Source organism: Tamandua tetradactyla, chromosome 11 (genome assembly GCF_023851605.1).
Source record: "Tamandua tetradactyla isolate mTamTet1 chromosome 11, mTamTet1.pri, whole genome shotgun sequence".
Taxonomy (NCBI): domain Eukaryota; kingdom Metazoa; phylum Chordata; class Mammalia; order Pilosa; family Myrmecophagidae; genus Tamandua; species Tamandua tetradactyla.
The window spans coordinates 56,334,645-56,359,748 of NC_135337.1; the positions used below are offsets into that span (position 1 = coordinate 56,334,645).

Below are 25,104 nucleotides of genomic sequence, written 5' to 3' on the forward strand. Positions count from 1 at the left end.
GGAGTCTCTTGCCTATCATTGCCTACGCTCCTGACCATGTAAATGAGATGAAAGTAGCACCAGGTCATCATAATTGAGTCATTAGGACATGGTTTAGAAATAGGGACATGGTGCAGAACACAAGCATTTGAGGACTCAGTAGAAACCTGAATCAAAGGCAGCCAGAAGATGGAAAACTCCAAGATCTTTTCAAACTAAATCCCCCCTACTTTTTACATTGCACTAATCTCTTTTACTTCTTGTACCACTTATCATAAAACATCTGAGGCTTGGTGGGTTTTCAGTTCTTGATTCACTGACTCATATTTAACCTACAACTATTACTACAATGGTTTATTAGATTTCTCAGCTCTCCAAAGGAGAAAACTAAAATGTTCAACAGAAAAGTCAAAAGGGGTAGTTAGAAAGCAAAAACAATCACAGCAGAAGTGACAGCTGACAACCAGACATGGAGGAAAGCTGACAGACAGACAGACTTCTATTACCAACTTTACTGTAATGGGTGTTTATAACTTTTCCTTGTCAAATCATGTTAAATAGCTTCTATGATGAAGGTAAGAACTGATTAGTCATAATGATTTTTCCCAAACTTGTAATAGAATAATTTAACACTGGCAAGGATAGCATTCAGTTATCTGAAAGCAACAACAGAAATTGTGTTACTTCTTGATAATATTAAACAGAATTTTTCTATTAAGCAGAAGTATAATTTCACTGCCAGAAGGAAAAAGGATATTGTGAATTGAATTTTTTGTAAGATTTTATAAAAAACATTCTTCAGTGATGTTTTGCTATTAATTAGAAACTTCAGAGACAGACTTTGTGCCATTTTAGTTTCCCTAATATTGACTCAGGTTAATTCACAGGAAAAATTCCAATTTCATAAATATTTGTCTATATGAAAACAATGATTTTGGGTTTTGTTTTTAACTATGCTATCAAGAAGTTCTTAGTTATTAAAAACTAAATTGGGCTGAGTAAAAACAAAAAGATAGTAAAGCTAAACTAATGAAATTAAATTTAAAACAATATAGATTAGTAAATTTTTTTTTCTTTCACTGTAAGAGTAATTCATATTCATATAGAAAAGTATAAAAATATTCCAAACAGAAGGGAAAAACTGTCAATAGACTAACTACTCAAAGGTGTACACTCACTGATAACATTTTGCATCTATGTAGTCTTTTTGATACCCATACTTTTTTATATAGCTGCTCATAAGGTATACAAGCACAAACACACACAGAATGTAATGACTTTTAAAAAGTAGTAACTTTTCTTACAAAATATACATAAAAGTTTATAGGTTTCTAAATATAATTCACATTTCTTGAAGAAAGGTTGGGATCTTCAGCAATATAAAGCAGAACAAAATATCCTCCACTATTACCTTGTCATTGAACCCTGCAACAATCGTTTTCCAAGAAACTAATAATGTAAAGGCAAAGTAACTTGCCCAATCTCACATGGCCAGTTAGTAGCAAGGCTGAATCAGAACCTGGGTCTGACCTATTTATTTGACTCTTCTCATAGCCCTTTCACCTTACTGCCTCTTGAATGAGAATCTCCAGGCATGGAGTCATCGCACTGCACAACTACATGTGTTGCAGTGTTTACTACAGTCAAAATTAATGACAGACTTCTTTACTCCATAACTTTATTTCATTTTTACTGCTGATTAATCTCTTGGGGACTAATAATAATTTTGGGGGGAGTGCAAGGTCCGGTCTTCTGAATGGAAGGCGAGCATTCTACCACTGGACCACCTGTGCACCCCAATTTTTTAAATATTTAAAAACTTGGTTGAGGTATAATCCACATACAATAAACTACACAAATTTAAAGTGAACATTTGATAAGTTTTGACACATGTAATCATCTTTAAGTTCATCATCATAATCACAGTTGTAATCATTTGCATCAACTCCAAAAGTTTATGTCCCTGAGTAATCCACACCTCCCACCTTGTCACATCACCCCCTAATTCCCCAGTTAACCTTGCTGTGCTTTCTGCCACTATAGATCAGTTTGCATTCTGAAGCATTTTAAATAAATTGAATTATAGAGAGTATGTACTCTTTTTTTTTGTTTATTTTTTCTCTCTCAGAATAGTTAGTTTTAGAGTCATGTATGTTGTTCATTCCTTTTATTGCTACGTTGAACTCCACTGTCTACTGTACATATGATGCAATTTGCTTTTCCACTCACATATTCATGAACATTTGGATGTTTCCAGGTCTGGGCTATTACAATTAAAGCCACTATGAACAGTCATGTCCAAGTCTTTGTGTGAACATAGGCTTTAATTTCTTTTGGGTAAATAAATACTTATGAATAAAATGGAAGGATAGTATGGTAAGTATATGTCTAACTTCAAATGATACTAAACAAACTGTTTTCAAAGTGGTAATCTACTGTTGCCTTGCTTATTATCTGTCCATCCTTTCTAACAACTGTTGAGAGAGGGTATTGAACTCTATAACTATAATTGTTTATTTTTCATAGAATTCTAACAGTTTTTGAGTAATAAATTTTGAAACACCATTATTGAGTGCATATCCATTTAGGATTGTTATGTCCTCTTGGTGAACTGACCCCTTTATCATTATGAAATGACCTTCTTTATTCTTGGTAGCATGTTTTTACTTTGCAATCTACTTTTCTTTTAACTAATGTTAACATGGTATATCTTTTCCCAAATTTTTATTTAACTTATATGTGCCTTTATATTTAAAGGGGAACTTTTTATATGCAACATGATTTGATCTTTGTTTTTATGGAATTTAACAATTCATGCCTTTTATTTGGGTTTTTATAACATTTACACCTAATGTATTTATTGTTAGGGTCAAGTCTTTGTTATTTTTTTGTTTGTTCTCTTGGATTCTCATTCCTCTGTTTCTTTTTTCTTGTCTTCTTGTTTTTTTTTTAACATTTATTAAGTTCCATCTTGATATATTTATGATGTTTTGGGATATATCACTTCATATAATTTTCTTAGTGGTTGTTTTGTTTTTTTCTTCCCCCATGGGTAGACACAGGGAATCAAACCCGGGCTTCTGGCATGGTAGGCAATTAGTGGTTGTTTTAAATATTATCATATACATACACAACTTACCATAGTCCACTGGTATCAGTATTTCATCACATCACTTTTTATATATAAAAAGTATATAAACTTCACTCCCATTTAGGTCTTTTTGTCTCCACAGCTTTTAAAATAAACTAGTCTCCTAATTATGTTCTCTACGTACTCAAAACGTCATATCAAATGGTTATAATTTTTGCTTAAAGCATAAAATCTGAGGTAAATGTTAATTTATTTCACTACTATTTTTATCCATCCTCCTAGTCTTCTTTCCTTTGTGATGTTCTAAGCCCTCTCCTATTATCATTTCCTTTAAGTTTGAAGAGCTTTGTTTAGCCATTCTTTAAGGGTATTTCTGATAGCAAAAATCTCTTGGATTTCCCTCAGTGGAGAACATCTTTATTTGTCCTCATTCCTAAAGGATATTTTCACTGAATTTGATGCTGACAGTTCTTTTCTTATAATCCTTGAAAACTGTTGTGCCTTTTCCTTCTGGTCCCCATGGTTTTGAATAAAAAGGTCTACCATCACCTGAGTTGGTGTTCCTTTATAGGTAATGAATTGTTCCTCTCTGATTGTTTTTAAGATTTTTTTATTTTTCAGAAGTTTAATTATGACATATCTTGGGGCAATTTCTTTGGGTTTACCCAATTTGGAGATAGCTCTTGAATTAGTAGGTTTATGCTTTTCATTAACTGGATAAATTATCAGCCATCATTTCTTTGAATATGCCTTCATTCCCATGTACTTTCTCTTCTCCTCCTGGGACACCAATAATACAAATGTCAAATTTCTCGTTATTTTCCCACATATCTATGATGCTCTGTTCATTTTCTTTAGTCAATTTCCTCTCTATTGTTCAGATTGAATAAATTCTGTTAATTTGTCTACAAGTTCACTTATTCTATCCTCTGTTATTTATACTCTGCCATTGGGTCCATTGAGTGCATGTTTTATTTTGGTTATTGTATTTTTCAGTCACATAGATTCCATTTGGTTATTTTTTTAAACAACTGATTTATTTACCAGGATGTTCTTTTTTTTTTTTTTTTTCATTTGTTTCAAGAGAATTTGTATTGAGTTTTGAAGCATTTTTATGATGGCTGCCTTAATTTCTTTTTTAGATAACTCCAACACATGATTCATTTCAATATTGGAGACAACTGATTGTTTTTCCTCACACCTATTGTGGCTTTCTCAGGTTTTGGTTTAATGAGTGATTTTCAATTATATTCTGGATATTTGAGTTATTATATTAGAAGACTCCTAATCCTATCTCAATACTTTATTTTAGCAGACAGTTATCCTATTTCTGCTTAGCACATAAGCTCTACCTACTTTTAAGGGTTTTTGTTTGAATGACAGTTTAGTTTTCTGAACCCTTGCAATGCTATTCTAGTTTGCTGAGTTGGTGTATTGTTGAAGTTCTTGCTCAAATACTGCTGGTACCATCAGCTGGGATGGAAGACACTTTCTTGTGTTGCCTGATGAGGGAGATGGGAGGACAGAACCCCTGAACCTAGGTGTTCTTATGTCAATGGGTATAGGGTAGGGACAGGGTGTCACTGCCGCTGTCACCAGATCAGGCCATGTCAAAGAGTGGGGATTGAGATCACACAATGCTTTGCTATTCTTTTGCTGCTAGTAGCTCAAACCACTTGCCAGCAGAGTGTAGGCATTTCTTGTTGTTTTTTGTTTTTTGTTTTTTTGTCTATGCCTGTTAGAAGTACCACACTGCACCCTGTCCAGATATGAGAGATGAAATCAAAACCCAGGGACCACAATAAGTTGTCTTTTCTCAAATCCTACAATAGACAGTCTACCTTCTTCTTTCAAGATTTTAGACTCCTTTTATCATTGTCTGTTGAATAAGTTTTTTTTTCATTGTATTTAGAGGGTGAACAAGAGAAAAGTGAGTCTATGCCATCTTGTTCCAGAATCAGATGTTTTTTCTTGCTTTCATCCTGCCTTCATTTTTTCCCTTCATTTCTCTCTTCTTTCTTTCCTTGCTTCCTTTCTTTCTTTTTCTATTTCCCCCCCTTCTCTCTCTCTGTCTCTCTTTCAATCCAGCAGAAGGTTATAAGGCATTTATTCTGGAGGTTAAATAATTATTTTCTTCATTTATCCTTCATTCATTCTAAAATAGAAAGCACTTAAGTGTGAGGCACTATGCCATGGGCTGCAGAAAATAATAGCAAATAAGCAGAGTTCTTATCCTCAAAGAGCTGATCACTTAATTTAAAAACATTTCTCAGTATGTGCCTGAATGTAGCTCAAGCAAATGATTTTACATGGTATACTGGCAGACATTTGAATGCGCAGTTGAGTGTTTTTATAACTTTGAAAAATATATTCAATTATGTATTTGATGATTATTTTATTTGAATTGTTCTTATTTCTTTCTTAAGACAAACTTATAATTCTTTGGTTGGATTTCCACTCTCTTATTTCCTATATATGTCATTGACTTCTGCCATTATTTATTGTTCAGTCATCTTCATTAGCATTCATGGAGTTTTTCTAGCACTTTTTATTTATATTCCTGACACTTTACAGGGTTAATTCTGCTTTGATTGATGCCAGTGAATATTTTATTTCTTTTAAGATATCAGTTTACTTTCTTTATAATCCTTACCTTCCTCAGCAACCTTCATTTTTGTTTCTTGCTTTTCCTTTCCATAAAATAAGTTTTGTCTTGTTGTTTATTTCGCAGCTATTTCATAAGGTACTTATCTTCTGGTGGTTATTAAAACTTTTAAGAAACTTTTCTTCTGGTTTCTATATTTATTATTTCCAAAGGTTTAATCTTCCTTCTCAGGGTAATTTTTATTTTCTCTAGTTTGGTATCACTTGGCAATACATATTCTGTTCTCCCAATACTGTGTATGCTCAAGGATTAAAGCAAAGCAAAGGGGACATAGTGTGAGATGAGACTAAAGGACTAGTAGAGGCCAGACACTGTAGGGTTTCGTACACTGTAGTAAGGATTTTCCTTTCTACAAAAGAAGTGGGGAGCATTTTATGAGCATGTTAATATGGAAAGCATTCAGAACTGTATACGGGAAAGCCACTTAAGGGAGTATTTGCTAAAATGTTGGACAACAACTTTGCCAAGGAAATTATTTGTGAACAGACCCTAAGCAAATGTATGAGTTGAATTAAGGAGACTTAAAATGACAGCAGGTGTAGGAGGGAAAGGAGAAGACAGTGTGAAAGATGGCTTCTAGGTTTAGGTCTTGTGAATCTGAATGATTACCAGTACCTAACAGTCAGAAAGCACTGAAAGTAGATCAGGCTTTGAGGGAAAGATAAAGGATTTGGTTTTGGACTTGTTGAGTTTGAGGCACTGTTAAGACATGCAAGAGAATACATTGAGCAGGCATTTGGGTATACAGATCAGAGCTTAGCAGGAGATCTGGGCTGGAGATATCAATTTGTGAGTCATCTAATTATAGGAATAACTGAGGCTAGGGTGGAGATGAGTTTATCTAAAGAGAGAATACATTCAAAAAGAAGAAGAGGACTTCAAACAGGCTTCAGAGATTTTAATATGTAATGGCTGGGCAGAAGGCATTGAACTTGCAAATGAGTAACCAGAGAAATGGGAGAAAAATCAGGGAAGTGTAATATGGTAGCCAAAGGATTAGAGGGTTTGAAAAAGGAGGACGTGATCAACAATACTGATTCCTGTTTAGGAGTCAAATAAGAAGCGCACTGAAAAAGTGTCTGATGGATTTATCAAGTTTGGTAGGCAAAATCCTAAAATGATCCCAATAATCACCATGCCCCCTAGTGTTCAAGCTTTGTATAATTCCCTCTATTGGGACGTGGGCAGATCTGTGATTTGCTTCTATTCAACAGAACACGTCAAAGGTGAAAGTGTAATTAAGGTCCCAAATTTGTTGTTTGTGAATAAACGAAAAGCAATATTCTTTCCCAATAGAGCCTCTCATAAGACTAAAGTCTGATGAGACCCCGAAGTATAGACACCAGATAAACCATGTTTGGATTCCTGACTTATGGAACCTCTGAGGTAATAAATATGTTTGTGGCAGTTTGTTACAAAGCAATAGAAAATTAATACAACAACACAGACCATTATTGATATAAATGAAAACTGTTTCAGTATTAATTGGGTAGGAGCCAGATTGAATGGGCTTAGAGGAGTCAGTGGTACAGATAAAAACAGTAAGTATAAATGACTCTTTCAGGAATCTGCCTGGGAGTAGAACAAGAATGTAGGACTGTAGCTGGGTGGTCGAAAGTAACTTGAGCATGTTTAGAAGTCTGCCTTTTAGAAAAAATAAGCTATTTGTACTGAAGACTTGCGTGGCTTTGCTAAATGCAGCACAGGTAGAAATAATTCGACTGAAAGAGTTGGCTAGGAGCTACACTGAATCTGCAGAATCATAGAAAAGATGATGAAAAGTAGATGAATTACTACTTTGCACAAATTACTAACAATGTTGCAAGAATTTCAGTTTTAAGTCATTTGCAACCTGTGCCTTGCCGTATATTTTTGTTTCTAAAAATAATGGTGATAATTTCTGTGGATAGGAAATTTTGCTATTAAAAGCTTGCCTGTTATCCTCAAATAATGGTTAGTTTGAAATAAGAATAACAATAATAGAAAATGGGAATGAAAGAAAAAAGAGGAAGAGAAAAAGAGAGAGAATGAAATATGCTATGTTCATTCCAGTTTCTACAGCAAAACATGTAATATAAATAACTCCCTAAATTTACAACTACCCTATAAAGTGGGCTCTATTACTATCCTAATTTTGCAGATAAGGAAACTGAGGCTTAAATGAAAAAAATTACATGGGATTCTGCAGCTGGTAAATGTCACATTAAGGAATAAACCCATTTGTGCAACTATAGAGTGAATGATTTCAAGTACCAATACCAGGATGTACTGCTGCCAACATAAAAAGATATGGGTGTTTTGGTTTGGGTTTTTTTTCTTTTTGAGTTGAATGCTGGTTTGTAACAGGACAAGCAGTACTGCTCATTATATTTTCGAGAAGAGAATAAAATTTTATAAATTTCTCATTTCCCATTATGTCTTTTCATGTTCAATAACATAATTAGTCCAGCTGGGTTCTTGCAGTGACTTATAATGTAAGCAACAGTGCATTATGTATCTTACATTAAGCAACAATGAACTCTGAGCTATGCCTATCACGTGAGTCTTTTGCATCAACGATGATTTAATGTCATTTGTAGCCAACCATTTACTCAGGCCAGTGTTTTTCAAACCAGAGCCTGATTAGAAACTATTGTATGGTTTGTTAAAACACAGATTGCTGGGGTCAATCCCAGAATTTTGATTCTGTAGGTGTGGGTTACCCTAATATAAAATATAATAACCATATATTAAATTCCTGGGTGATGCTGATACTGTTGGTCTGGGGCCAAACTTTGAGAACCATTGGCCCAGACCAGGGATGGGAAACCTTGTTCTGGAAAGGACCAGACAGTAAGTAATTTCAATTTTGTGGGGCCATGTAGTCTCCGTCACTATTCAACTCCTCCGTAGTGCAAAAGCGGTCACAGATAATACATAAACAAATGGGTGGTAACCATGTCTCAATAAAATTTTATTTATAAAAACAGGCTGGAAAAGTCAGTCTAGATTTGGTCTATGGGCACAGCTAGCCAACCCCCAACCTGGACCAATCCAGTATGCGTTCTGAAGAAAGGGCTTTGTACATATAAATAGCAACTCAGTGACAATCATTTACAGATTTATCCACAAAAATACCTTGCAAAATTTTAAATCAAACCTGCAAAACTAAACCAGAGACTAAGCTGATTGTGTTAAGGCGTCACAGAGGAGAAACCCAAATGTTTACACAATAAAAAGCAGCAACACTTTTATGCAAGAGAGTCTGCATCATATAAATGGTTTTGTTCAAGATGCTCATGAATTCTTTATTTTCCAAGTTGTGTTTTAATTGGATATTGGTTGTATTGTTAGAAGCTATACATTTGCCACTTAAAAGAAAACTAATGCTATACTGGATGACATAAAATCAGCCCAATAAAGTTGTCTACTCACTTCATAATAAAGCAAAAGAAAACAAAACGAAAAACATTCTACTTGCTATGAGAGGCCCATTTTCAATGTATTTGGTATTTACCCAGAACAGCATACTTTAATTTAAAATGCCAATATAATCTTAGAAGCCTATTAAACTACATTCAATGTACCTACTACATTAACTCCATCCTTATAAATTTATAATTTCTTGTAAAAGGACACATTCCAGATAATTTTTGTCATAATGGACGGTGATTTAGTCTCTGAAAATTATTATATGCAAAAAACATGAGGAAAGTTAGCATTATGGGTCATCTTATAAACTTAATTATGCAAACATTATGTCAAAAGTCTCAAAAAATCTACTATATGCTATCAACAAAAGCTATTTAAATAAAATGTCTACAGGAAAATTATATATTCTATTATTTAATAATTTAAAGATGAACTAATGAAGATTTTATGGTGAAATACATGGCTTCCCTCTTTCAAAAGCTTTTCTAAATTTAATGTAATCACGTTTCCCTTTGACCCATGGGATGATATTTACCCCAGATTTTTATTCTTTAGTCAATGCAATGGTCTTCAAAGAGTGCTCAGTATAAAATTAAAGAAAAAAGTTAAAAGAGCACTATGGTCCAATAAAAATAGAAAATGTTACTTTTAAACACTCCAAAAGTTTCTTCACTGAATTCAAGACTTCTCAGAAACATTAATATGCTTACTATTATCTCAGATATTATTAATATATCTAAACAGCTGTATGAGCTGTTTGCAATATCATCTGCACATGGAACTCAATGTTTAGCAGAACATCTTGAAAAAAGAAAACAAAGTTCTAAGCTGTTGCATTCAGAAACCATACAATAATTTGTTTTAAAAAATGAATTCAATTCAGTTTGACAAATATGTATTAAGTACTTCTATTATTTGAATAAATGCATAAATGTTAACCCTTTAGTATCACTATGCTACTCACCACAAGCTACCTAGCACTCAGTTAAGCCTATTAAACATACTTACACTCCTCTTCAGGCCTCTTTCGAAGTGCTGCACGAACCTCTTTACAAGGACTTCTCTGATATTGTGGGGGATTCCTTCCCCTCATTAGATTCTCCATCCTGTAAGAGAAAATCAAAAGAGTATTTTTTAAAATCTTGATAAATGTGGACAAGTTAAAGGATCTAAATCAGGATTGTCGCAGAGGCCTGGTAGACAAAACAATAGTTTCTGCAAGGAGTAAGGCAGTAGGGAGTGGCAGGGACTGGGGTATATTGGAGAGTGTTTGACTTTTCCAAGACATTTCAATTTAAAAAGTTTAAAACACCTTGTTGACAAAATTTATTCTAATTAGTGACTTATTGACTCAAGAGTAATTGCCTGTAGTAATTGCATTTTTCAAAAACCAGGACATCCTTTTGAAATTAAGACCCTATCTTTCACCAGTGTTTCAAATACCAGTTTTTAGGAGTGGAATTGTTGATGTCTTCCATGCTAATGGCTAAATTGAAAGGGGATTTCTATTTCTAATAATGGTGGCTTCTTGTAAAAAGCCATCAGGATAAACTTCACTTTTCAGTTACTGGTTACTGACAACCAGAAAATTAAATTCATAAAATGCAGTTTGCGTGAGCATATTTATTTTGTGGCCAGTGTTTTTTGTTTTCAGTAAACTTTACTTTTTGTTCACTTAATGCATTCTCTACTAATTTTGATAACATTAAACATTATTGAATGTTCAGGAGTTGAAAATTCAGGAAAAAAACTATGACATTTCTTTATCATTTTGAAAACATAAATGACGTTTTTACTCCTACATAATTATGTTCATGGAATCCTGCCAGTTTCAATAACTGCCCTGGCTGAGGGCACATAAACTACCGAAACCTGTGTGGTTTCTATGGTTGGGGGGTGGGGTCTCCTAGGGTTGCTGGCACAGAGGATTAGGTTTCTGATGTCCACGGAGGAAACTAGGAAAAGACTCCATAAAAGCAATATTTAAAATGGTGTGAAATATGAGACAATCTTCCGTACTGGATTAGTAACATAACACACCACTCCTATGGGAAGCTGAAACTGGTTCTTTAAACACTGCTCCCAAATATGCTTTCTGAAAACAATCTATTCATACACAGGCTTTATGTGTGTTTGTGAAAAATAGGCAGAGAGTGAGAGAGAGAGAGAAAGAGAATGGTCATATGTCCACATCTGTGTATATAATGTGCAAGAAAATGTTTCACAATTTGCAATGACAACTGGAACCTTAGTTTCACTTGAAGTTCTTTGCAAATAAGAAAAAAAAGTTACTTTCTCGAGGCTATATATTGTCTCAAGAAACTATAATGACAGGAAGGCAAATGAGAACACAAAGTTTCAGACATAATTTGCTTTAACGCCATATATGGGGAGGGAGTGGGTAAGGCTTCCAGCTCTGTCCCTGCAGTTTCACCATGAGGACTGGCTATGAAAACTGAATCAAATAAAAATTTCTAGTTTTTTGACTCTTGGATTAAGTCACTTGTGCAATTGGCTATATGTATCTGTAAAAGCATGGATTTCCATGATGACCTAGTAACAATTTAAGTGAACTTATTATTATTCACTAGTATTTAGAAGCTCAGGATAATAAACTACAACAAACATGCCCTGTGATACATCTGTATGCATTGTATTACATTGTGATGTAAACTTAAAAACAAATTTTACTCATGATTACACTCTAATGTAGAATGGTAATTTGTCCTGCTTGGAAGTCCATGTAAATCTCTTTTTTGGACAGGCTATTATTTCTCCTTTTACAACTCTGATTATCTAATATGTGAAAACAAAAGTGGACTAATTGATTCCCATATAACCATGATAGAGGGCATGTCAGAAAAATGGAAAAACAGATTAGAGCCTACTTAAAGGGCTCTGAGAAATTTTTACTCAAATGTCTGCCATTGGCATCAAGGATTCCTGAGTCAATCAACCAGGAATCATTGTGCCCAAAGGTTATATTATGGGAACACTCACAAGCAGATATGCAGGAGATTATACTATGTTAATAATATAGCATAGCTACATTGTGAAGGAACTGGATTCTAGAATCAGATTGCTTATGCTCAAACACCCATTCTGCCTTTTACAATGTAATTAGCAAAAGTTTCTTACCTGCTTTATGCCTTAATAATTTTCTCAGTTACAACATAACATTAGCTACCTTGTAGGATTGTTGTGAGTATTTAATTTGTTAATATACATAAAATGCTTTGCATTGTCTCTATCACAATGCAAGAGCCCAGTAAGCGTAGCCGTTCATAATTATCCTGAATAAAAATGAGATCAAATACTACAATTTTACATTTCCAGTATGTTAGGAGAAATATGAACACTCTGGCCTTTATTTAACGAAGAAAATGAACAGATGGCACTGTTTAGAATAAAAAATATTCTGGCTAGAATTATGTTCTGGTTATTAGAGAAATGCAAAACAGGCATGTGCATGAATCCTCAGTTTTCAGAGAAGAACATAATAAAATATATTGCACCATATTCCATAACATTCAAGTGACTATTATATGATCATCTTCTAATAATACTAAGATGAATAAAAGTTGGTCACTACTCTTTAAGAATTAACTAAAGCATTACATAATGTATTCTTTCTTGAGAATTTAGAAGATACTTTAAAATTTTATACTGCACTTTTGGTCTTGGAACAATGTAAATATTTTACAATACATTATCATTTACCATCTATTTCATTTAATCCTCACAAAAAAAACTTCTGAAAAAACACTTCACAGATGAGGAAAACAAGATTCAGAAAGGAAAAATGATTTGTTCATGATCACATAGGAAGGGACTCAAATGTGACTTAATCAAACTCCTTGGTTTTGATGGATTTTCTACCATCTTAGAACAATTGTTTCTGACTCCATTATGTACAAGAGTCCATGATTATTATAATTCTACCAGAAGACTGGATACCTGGGATTCTACTGTAACGCATATTTAATTGAGGTAAAATTCTTATTAAATATATCTTTATATGTATACATATACATAAACATACATACTTAATCAAAATGTAATTAACAATTCACCTTATATATTGATCTGTTGATTGTTAACCATGAAGCTGTTGTGGCATAAATGCTTGCTTCTATTAGTGACATTTTAAGTTTTGAAAATGACCAAAAATACAACTGGTGCAAAAGAAATTTTACTATAAATTATATAAACAATCTCCTAATAGATTTAAAAAATTAGAAACAGCTCTAAAAAAGTGCAGAGCTATATGTTTAACTCCTGGGAAGAGACAGGGAAGCCAGATTGATTCAAACAACACGAAAGCACAATCACAGGTTACGAGCAAAGGATGTCTCCCAAACTTAGCTAGGCCTCCAAATCATCTGAGGAGCTTTAATCAAATACAGACCCCTGACTTGCAATACTGAAGGTTCTAATTTAGTAGGCTGGGTCAGGCCCAGGTAGATGCATTTTTAATATTAATCAAATGCTTCTAAAATACTCAGATTTATGCTGGTCCAGATATTGGCATTTGGGAATCCAAACATCACAAAAAATATGTACTTGGAAACACAGAGGAGAGAGAAGTACAACAGATTCACTCTGGGAGGTAAAGTAATCTGCTGATACCAAGGAAGACTGAGGGCCTGGGAAAGAGACAACAGTTAGGACAGGCACCATCAAAAATAAATGAAAAGGGTAACTAAGGAAGTCCAATCAGAAGGTTTGCCAGTTGCCTGGAAGTTTACCAGATGAATCTGAAGGCTGTCCATGCGTAAGGCTTTTCATTTCAATAATGAAATTATTTCTTATAAAAGGTTTGGAGGGCTAGGTCAGATCCCAAGAACAAGGTTGGTTGATGCAAAATTGTGGAGTGGCATGGGAGTGGCTAGTGAATAAAAGAAGTGAAGCTTGCATGAAAATATGGATAAACTGGATGGAGGAGAAGAAGGGGAATGACTGACTTACTGTAGGATGAGGAAGTTGGTTTAAGAGAATATATATACATATTCTACTTCATCCTTATTTTATCCTTGGTTAATCTGAAGCTCAGAGATGTTAAGTATCTTGTTCCTAAGTTTGCACACAGGGAATGTTTTAGTTTGTCAATGCTGCTGGAATGCAATATACCAGAAATGCAACAACTTACGAAAAGGGAATTTATTAAGTTGCAAGTTTACAGTTCTAAAGCCATTAAAATGTCCAAACTAAGGCATCCACAGAAAGGTACCTTGATTCAAGAAAGGCTGATGGGTCCAGAACACCTCTGTCAGCTGGGAAGGCACATGGCAATATCTGCTAGATTCTTCACATTGCTTTCCCAGGGACGTTTTCCACTACATCTTGAAAGGTCTCTGGCTATACGTACTCTCAAGCTTTGTGCAAAATGGTTTCCTCTTAAAGGAACCCATTCTCCTTGAATGGGTGGAGACACATCTCCATGAAAACCACCTAATCAAAAGGTCTCACCCATAATTGGGTCGTTCACATCTCCATGGAAACAATTTAATCAAAAAAAAAAAAGAGCCCACCTAGCAATATTGAAACAAAAACATGACTTTTCTGGGGTACACAACAGTTTCAAACCAGCACATTCCACCCTCTGGATCCCAAAAAGACACGTTCTTTCCAAATGCAAAGTACATTAATTCCCTCACAATATCACAAATTCTTAAACCATTTCAGTAACAACACAAAGTACAAAATCTCATCAAAAGTCAGCTACAGGCATGGTCTGCCCTAAGGCAAAGTTCTCCTCTGGCTCTGGACTTGTAAAACTCAAAACAAAATATCTGTTTCCCACATACAAAGGACTGAGAGTCATAGGATACATATTCCCATTTCCATAGAGAGAAATTGGAAGGAACACAGGTGTCACCGGACTCAAACAGTTATGAAAACCTACAGGGCAAACCTCATTAAATTTCAAAGTCTGAGAGTCATTTATCTTTGGGGCTTTAGAAAGTGGCAGTCCCACCCCTTCCAAGGGCTTACGCAGCAGCCCTGTTCTCTCCAAATGCATCCTTGGAGGACACTGGGGAGAGCATCCTTCTCTCGGCTCCACCTTCTCCCAATATCGGGGCAGCACTCGGGATCTCTGCCATCTCCAGGGCATACGTTCAACCCCTCCAGAACAATGGGGTGGCAACCAAACTCCTCCCTATCCCCAAGGAGTGTGCTCCATCCTCTTGGAGGATGGGGGCACCATAACTCTTTCAGAACATTTAGGTGAAAGGCCTGCCCTCTGCCTTCTGGGCAAATTCACCCTCTCCATGTGTACGGATGGTCTTTTCCCAAAAGAACCCCAGGAATTCCCCGTGTCCCACAGGCGACGTGGGGGATAAGAAAGGAAAAGCAATTTAATCATGACATCAAAGAAATCAATTGAAAAGTAAAATAAATCTGCTTTACCTACAAGGTATCAAAGACAAGGTATCAAAGACAAGATTCTTTATTTCCACTCATTTAGCTGCTTAGTATGCATAATCCAAACTGGAGATAAATTGTGACTAATGGGCTTATTTGATAAATTGACAATTCAAATATACAATCCTAAATGAAGTTCAGGGAACAAGCCCCTTGTGCTTTGTGCTCTGCAGGCTCCCTAGGTCTCTCTAAGGACTTTTTGTGTGTGTGTTTTAATCAGTTAAATAGACATAAAATAAAATACAAAGAATCAAGTCTCTGGCTTACTTGTTTCTACTAAGGTAAAAAATCTCAATTATGTTTTATTAATTAACTGCCTTTACTTAAACAATCGGGAACAAATTCAAGCCTTTTTAAAATCAAACTGTGGCATTTCATTTCACTTTTATTTAACTTGATTGTAAGCACAATTGGATACAATAAACTACATAAGTGTAAATAAAACGATTCCTTATATTTAGATGATAATCAATATGAGTACGAAGCTTCGCGAGATATTACAGGGAAATATGGTAGCATTTGCAGCCTTCAAATTTCCCAATAAACGCATAAGGAGCATTTTTGCTAAAATAGAAAGCAACACAATATTGACTACAACCTGAAAATTCACCCTATAAATTTTATGGAAAAGAAGTGCTGCCTTTTAATTCACCCAGTGCAAAGACTGAGATATGTCTCATGTGGCACCATTTTTCTCTTTCCAAGGCATCTCCATCTTCCACAGTATCTTAGCATAGCGCCTAGTTTGGTAAAAACTCCATAACTATTTAACAACCGACCTAATGAATGGATGAATGAATGCTGTTCCTGCTTGACAGGAACATTTAGAAGATTCTTCTTTTCCTTTCCAAGTTTTTTCCATCCATTAAAGCCTATTTTTATGTCCCAATTCCATTCAGAAACATTTCTCAACATTTCAAACTATACTCAATGCTTGCTTTCTGAATCTTCCATATTCCCTATTGTATCTAAAAACTTTGGAAGAATAACCAGTGATTTTATTCCTCATTTCAATATTTGTGTCTTTATTTACATAGATTCCAAACTACTTGAGGGCTTTGGTATAGTGCACTACAACTGTCAAAATACTTTCCCATAATTTATTTCATTTTGTTTTCTTGTCAATTCTGAAATAGGTATTAATAACATACATATTTATAGATAAGGCAACTGGAAGTCTGAGCAATTCAATGACAAATGCAAAGTAAAATAGGAGGGCCATTGTAAGAACTTGAACTCTGATCCTGAGACATCCAAATCTCAGTCCTTATTTCACTATGCCCCCAGGCACAGGAAATATGTCAGGCTATTCTTTCTTTTAGTGTCTCATAATTGAGAATTCTTACCAAGTAAGTCATATATAGATGTTAAACAAATCTTAAAATAGTGAATATTTAAGACTTATTCTTATTTTGACTTATGTTTCCATAGGTGTAATACTTCAATAGAAATAATTTGTGGCAAACGGAAATAATAAAAATAGGTATTAAAATGAAAGTATTGACAAAACATGCATATGGAAAAAGAGGGAAGGAGGTTGCTGTATGTGGTGTCTTGAAGCGGTACGTACCCCACTAAAACATGTTCTTAAACCATTCCTTTGGGTGTAGATCCATTGTAAGAAGGACCTTTTGATGAAGCTACTTCCGTTAAGACGTGACCCACCTCAATCAAAACAGGTCTTAATCCTTTTACTGGAGTCCTTTATAAGAGAATGAAGTTCAGAGACGGAGAGAGAAAACCAAGGAAACAAGAAGCTGAAAACAACAAAACCCGGGAAGGCAAGGAGACCAGCAGATGCCACCATGTGCCTTGCCATGTGGCAAAGGAGCCAAGCGTTACCAGCAGCAGGTCTTCAGGAAAGAAGTATTGCCTTGAGGATGTCTTAATTTGGACATTTTCATTGCCTCAAACTGTAAACTAATAGATTCTCATTGTTTAAGCCAACCCATTTCATGTTATCTGCTTAAGCAGCCTAGGAAACTAAAACACTATATCATTGTGGGAAATAATTCATTGCCTGCTTCTGCCCAGGAAAAGAGAAGAGTAAGGGCATTATGCTGTGGCACTCCATCTCCACAAAACCAAGTGAGCTCTCCAGATCTCCATAATTCGTTATATGGCTTCATATTCAGGAAACAGAGGAAAGAGTCAAAGAAGCAATGGAAAGTGCTCTTATTTTATCTCTGAATTGCTGTTATCTTTTGTGGAAAGTTGAGCCTGAAGCATAGTGAACCAAATTCCAGACTAGGATAATGCTGAATGGGGGCATGTGAAGTATATAACAGCCAGTGAAGAGTCCCAAGTGTTTTTAAAGATCCAATTTGAACTACAAATGACAGTGCAAAAATAATCAATACCCAATTATCTTAACCAAATATGTCAAATTGATAGTAAGGACAAATCGAAGATAAGCAGCAAGATTACTGTGGAAAGAAACCATACCTTATTACTTAAACTGTTAGAAAAAGAGTGAAATGCTCAATGTAACAGAAAGGTAGTTGAGATGCTGTCAAGTGGAAAAGAATCAGAATGCCAGGTTTTAAGCCCAGCGATGATCTACCAAAAGTACAAGGATCAGCAAAATCCAGGTTCCACCTTTTGCAAATGACAAACCAGAACTGGAATGTGAGTGGTATATAGTTTACTTTATGGAGGTGGGAGTAAACAATTGCTCCATGAAAAACATAGGCAGTTAATGAGAAGAATATGAGTAGCAATGGAAAAAAAAGTTGCGTGGGTTATAAATGAGGAAATCACAGGACTCAAAAACTAGTTTTAAATAGGGTTTCTCTTACATTTTAAAAAATATTTTAGTGCTTCTTATCCATACATAAAGTAATACTGTATCAAAAGTCTGTTACCTTTATGACAGTACTCTTTTTTAATAAAATTAAAGCCAGCACAAGGATTGCATTAAATAGTAACTTCTCCTTAGTGAAGGTCCATACATAAATAATTGATTTACACGTGGAAGACTGAGCTATATGTTCACTGCCTAAATTACAAAAGAACAACTAATTAAGTTCACTAAATTCAGAGTTATTAAAAAATAATCTCTTAAAACTATAGAATTTAAGTGCATAAACTAATAGAGATATTTGTCTGTATAAATGAATGACATATACAGGGACTGCAAAATTAGGAGGAAGGCTTAATAAGAAAATTTCAAAATTAATGCATCCAAAATACTCAAAGATGTTTATCTTATTCCCCAAAGCCAACAAAGTTAGTAACATAGAAGATATATCATAATTAAAGAATGGCAAGAATTCTTGAAAACTGTCCTAATGCTGAGTTAATGCAATTATGCAAGAATAAAATTGATACATAAAAATATTAGTGCTTTAATAAAATTATTACCACTCAAGTTACAATAATATTACAAAAGAATGCTCATTAACTGTCATTTTTTTAATTTAATGATTTATGGCAATTACACTTTAAAAAAAGGTTGTCTTTTGAATCAAGTGAAATATCAAAATACAAAATAATTAGCTGCATTCTAGATATTAATACAGTTAAACATATTTATAAAATTAATTTGAATCCTTTTCTCCATTGTCTCTCCCTTACACTCCCACAGTTTCACTCTAAAAGAGGAGGAAGACATCTATATCAACATCTGAGTTTCACGCTTTCAGTGGTAGATGTTATTTATGAAATGCCACCAGAATAGAGAATCGTTTCTTTTCTGGGAAGCCTTCTATGATTTCACCTCCACCCACCCAACTGCCTGTCCCTGCCACGTAAAGGTTCCTACATAGCCATCTTATCACCATTGGCTTCACTGAACATCTTTCAGGACAGCAAATGTATCATCCCGCAGGCTCTTGCAGAGTCCACTGAACACGGTAGAAATTAGATTTTTATTTTTAAAGGATTAAATGAATGAACAGTGTACAAAATAAATGCATGCCCTAAACCACTCTATTGTAGTCTATCATTATAAAGCATGTTAAAATATTTATTTCTTATAAGGAGCATGTGGGGTTAGTCTTTTACATAGCCATCTTATCACCATTGGCTTCACTGAACATCTTTCAGGACAGCAAATGTATCATCCCGCAGGCTCTTGCAGAGTCCACTGAACACGGTAGAAATTAGATTTTTATTTTTAAAGGATTAAATGAATGAACAGTGTACAAAATAAATGCATGCCCTAAACCACTCTATTGTAGTCTATCATTATAAAGCATGTTAAAATATTTATTTCTTATAAGGAGCATGTGGGGTTAGTCTTTTACATGAAGAAACTGAGACTCACTTGCTCAAGGTCAGAAGCAAAGTTAGAAGCAAAACCCAGGTTTTCTGGTTTCTGCTGAATCACCTACCCACAGAGGTCCAACTGAAGGAACTGCCCTACTTATGTCCAGATTATGCCATCTTCACCTGGAGCCTTCTTAAATCCCAGAGTACCAGTCTCATATATGGTCATTGTTTACAGGCAGAAAACATGTGTGGAAAGCATGCAATGATTTTGCAAGAAAGCATGCATTTCCTTTTCAAAATGAAATGGGGAGAATTGTGAAACATGAATATTTTTCTTTTCAAAATGTGCATAAATATCTAAAAAAAAATACCATAATGTATTAAATAAATGACATCAAAATCTTGATAACCCAGGGATATAAAGACCAAGTGTTTTCCTGGAGTTCTGCCTTCATCCTGTCCTTCTGAATTCTTGTCCTGATGAACCCCTTTGAGCTCTAGTTACACTCGGCAAGCTAATGGTGCTGCCACAAGGCCCAGAAGTTTTTGAGTACCAGGACAAAATTCTGATAAATTCTTTGGAATTATTACATCTGACACTAACACAAAGCATTATGTTTTGTTTTAATAAATGAACTGTTAGGATGAATCATGTGAGCACTGTTTGATGGCTGTAACTCTCATATATCAGACAAAAGAAAATTTCAGAACATTACCATATTTATAATTTTTCATATTTTTTAAAGCAAAAATAAATTTAATATCTTACTATTTTATACTGAGATAAACAAATAGAACATGTTGTACCATTTCTGGGGAAAGAAGTGTCAAGATGATTCATTTATTTAGGCAAATACTTTTCTGGGGAAAACCCAACTGAGTTCTCATTTCAAAGTGAGCACCTGACAACCTGGATGGCTCTGGTGGACCTCATATAATCCTGTGCTAGGTTCAGGAGCATTTTAAAAAGTTCTGTGTTTTCTAAAATTTTGTAGGTTCACAAGGATCCTATGACACAGTGCACAGAAATTTCGCAATAAAATTCCCTGCCTAGCATTTCTCTTCTCAATTCGTTCCTACTACACAGCCAGAGGGGTCTGCTTTTCATTCTTTCTTTTTGATTTTCTCCTGTTGGTTTCTTTTGCATCTATGCAAAACACATCATCTATTAAAGGAATATAAGTACACATGCGTATGGCCTCTTTGCTGTAACTCTTACTCCACTACGGTCTATTCTCAATTCAGGAGCCAGGACAGTCAATTGTGACTCAAATTGTGTCACTGCACTGTTCCCTACACTCCAGTGACATTCCATTTCACGTGGAGTAAAAACCAAAGTCCTTACAATGATCTGAGGCCCCTTGTGCTATCTCCTCTGTAATCTCTCATCTCCTTCCCTTGTCCTCGTCACCAATCTCTTTGAACATATACGTGTGCTCCTGCCTTTGGCTTTTACCCTAGCTGGGTCCTCTCTCTGCAACCCCTTCACCTCAGACAAGCATTGGCTCAAATGCTACTATTTCAGCAATGCCTACCTGACAACACATTGAATACTACACTTTGAGCCTCTCTCCCAATATCCCACTCCTGCAACCCACTCTTGATCTCCCTTACCCAGTCCTACTTTTTCCCCCTAGTGCTTTTCACTTCCTAACAAAATAACTAAATTATTTACAAGCTTTTTAATTTATTGACTGTCTTGTTCATGCATGCTTCAAAAAGAATGTATATTATCCAAATATTGCTGAGTTTTGTTTCTGTTTGCTCTATTAATTAGTGATAAAATTATGTACGCTTTCTCCCAATATGATAGTGAATTTATCTATTTCTCCTTGTCGTTCTGTTATTTTTTGCTTTATGTAATTTGAGGCTGTATTATTGAGCACATACAAATTATAATATCTTGGTAAACTGAAACTTTCATTATATAGTGATCTTGACATTTAATAATGCCCTTTTTTCCCTTAAAATCTGCTTATCTATTAATAATACCAATGTAAGAGCAACTTTTACTTTGAAAACAATGATTTGCATGTTTAGCTATACCACGTTTAATATTTGCTTACTTTTCTTTATTGTATCTCAGATCTAGCTTTTATTACTTCTTCCTGAAGTACATTCTTTAACATTTTCTTTAGATTGAGTCAGGAAAATTTAAACGCTTTCACTTGTTGTTCATCTAAAAATATCTACAGTTTGCACTCCTTCTGAAAGACAGCTTTGCTAGATGAAGCATGAAATAGTTATATCCTGTAGCTTACTGAAGGTGTTATTTCTAACTTATGGTTTCATTGTTGCTTTTGAGAAATCAGTTATTAACTTAATTGCTCTTCTTTGGTAGGTAATCTTTCTCTTTGGCTGATTTAAGATGTTTTTGTTGTTTTTAGTGTTCTTTAGTTTTGCTATGATACGGTGTGGTTTTTAAAATAATGTTTTGTGGTTTTTTTGGGGGGTTCTAAGATTTACTGTCTTTCAGCAATTCTGAAAAAGTCATCCATTGTATCCCTGAATATTTACTTTGATATTTACTTTTTCAGCATGAAAAAGTCTAAATATGTTTCTGTCTAGAATTCTGATTGAATATAATTTAGACTTTTTCACTCTTATTTTCTATGTCCCTTAGCCACCTGTGGTTGGCATTTTTTGCTCTTCTAGATACTCCACCCTGTTCTGCATCCTCAGACACTGGTCTCTACAGCATGTATAAAAACGTTACCATGCTCTCTGGCTTCCAAGCGTGTTTGGCCAATGAAAGGTACAAACAGGATATGAGGGTGGGAAGAGAGGGGTAGGGGTATTTGTTTCCCCAACTCTCTCCTTAGTGGGTTGTGGATAGGTAGTGGCCATATTCATCGATCAGTGTTTTCAGCTCCTCTCGGTGACCCTTTGCTACAGTAATGTTACAGCTCTCTCTACTGTGCTGGAACCTTTCTTTTTCCATGCTCCTTGAGACAGAAAGGAGAAAGTGGCTCCCTGCTATGTTGACCCCAGGATGCTTCATCAGCCCTTGCTGATTTCCTTGATTCTGCCTCTTCTATTTAGGCAAATCCACATGGTTATTTTTATAGTCTCCTATTCCTTTCTCACATTTTTGCCCCTCATTTCTTGAAACACATACCATTTTGAAAAATTCCAGTACGTCAAGACTTTGCAGTCTAATTCTTCTGACTCTTGTTTCTGCTGGTTCTAATTTATGGTGCTGTGTCTCTTATGGTGCCTCGTTTCTTTGTATGATTTTTATATGGTGAGCTCATGTTTCCTGGACATTTATCTCTGAGGATCCTTGGAGGCTCTGAGTGAGTGTATTTTACTTTAGAAAGAACTTGCATTTACATGTCTTAGAGATGTTATTCTCATGACACATAGTCCGCATTAAATTAACTTTTCCTCTTGAGGTTTGTGGACTGCGCAGGCAATATGAATTTAGTGGTCATATATTCTCTAGAGGTGATTTTCTTTCACTCCACCATTACCAGCCAAGGATTTCCTGGACACATAATTTTAAGCTAATTCAATTGTGTCACGATATATTTTGGAAGTGTTTAAAACAAGCTATAGTTATTATTTAAAATAATGCTATCTGTTAGGGGTGGAATTATGCCCCCACCCCCTGAAAGATAGGTATAGTTCTAATCCCCAGTATCTGTCAACATGCCCTTATTTAAAAATAGGATCTTCGCAGATGTAATCAAGTTAAGATGACATCATGCTGAATTAGGATGGGCCCTAATCCAAAATAACTGGTGTCTTTAAAAGAAAAGAAAAAAAAAAAATCCAACACAGACGCACAGATCCAGAGAGAAGACTATGAGAAGATACAGATACAGACTGGACTTACACTGCCACAAGGTAAAAAATGTTTGGGGCCCTTGGAATCTATGAAGAGGCAAGGAAGGATCACTCCCTAGAGCTCTCAATGCTCTGCTGACACCTTGATTTCAACCTTGGGGCCTCTAGAACTGTGAGAGAATAAAGGAACCACCAGTCTGTGATACCATGTTACAACAGCCCTAGGAAATTCATAACTACCTTATTTAAAATATTAGGAAATTGAACATTAAATATGTAAAGCTGTCAGAGATCACACAAATAGGAAGTAGGAGATAGGATTCAAATTCACATTTTCCTGTTTTCAAAATATTTTTCATATATGACATCTGTTGGCTTGACTTATCTGTATTATTTCAGAACTACATTGTTAAGAATATACAGCACTACTTTAGACTCAGGTAAGAGCCATGAAGTGCCCAAGCTATTAGAAAAGAAGTGATCAGTTAGAAAGCAGCTGCTATGAGGTACTTTAGGAGAATCACAAATTTTTATGCAGATTTAACTGAATGATCTCTATATTTTCAATATTATACATCAAAGGAATTGATTTCACTCAGCAGAAATGTTTTATGAATAAACACAGAAGATAAATAAGTCTGTGACTTTGGTGAACAACCTGAAATAAATGAGTAATATGGGAGAAAACAATGCAGAAACTGGGATGATTTCTAGACCAAAAAGACAAGTAGGAAAAAATCCACCTGCAGGAGCCTTCAAGTCTCTTTTTGACCACTTCCCCCAATTTCCATGCTTTCTATGCCTTTATACTGAAGATAAAGTCAATAGCATCTTGTGAATTAATTCAATATTATCCCTTAGAATATTTTATATAGAGAAGACACGTAGGGGAAAACTAAAGCACATGCATTTTACTTGTGGTGCCTTTGATACACAGCAGCTGGCTGAAGGGGCCCCTTGAGTGACTTCAGAGTACTTTTCAAATCTGACAGTATTGGTAACCTAGTCTTCTTCCCTAAATAGTTGTCTCATGTATCCTGAAGAAATTTTACCTACGATAATATCTCGAAGCACTGGTAACTCTTTACATTAAATCATATATTTAAAAGGTAGCGCTATTAAGAAACCAATACATTGTTGGTTTAAATCATCACATTTTTGACTATCCATTTTACTTAAAAATATGACTATGTTTCTATTCTCTCAGATTACTCATAGAGTAATAGAATCTCAGGCATATTAGTCATTCTTGGTAACACTGAAATGCTAGTGAGAAAATAGGTCAGTGTGAATTGAGGTCAGAAACCAGTAGCATGGACATACAAGGATATACGATGCAAGTATCTAATTTGGGGAGAGTTGGGGGGGGTATAAGATCTGCTGTGGATTTTCATATTATAACCAATCAGTATGGTTTTGCTTCTAATATAATATTATACATTTTCCTTTTTTTTCCCCTTCCCTTCCTTCCTTTTCTTTTTAGAAAAAAAAATAGCTACAATGTAATAAACAATTATGGTAGCTATTTCTT

At 35.0% G+C, this 25,104-nt stretch overlaps 1 protein-coding gene across 1 annotated transcript in view; it reads right to left on the minus strand.

The window, feature by feature from the left end:
- The window catches only part of LRRC7 (leucine rich repeat containing 7), a 600,349-nt gene that overhangs the window by 487,014 nt on the left and 88,231 nt on the right, over positions 1–25,104 (minus strand). The window contains exon 2 of the mRNA XM_077120640.1: positions 10,155–10,252. Within this exon, the coding sequence (XP_076976755.1) occupies positions 10,155–10,252 (98 nt within the window). The remainder of the gene's footprint in view (positions 1–10,154; positions 10,253–25,104) is intronic.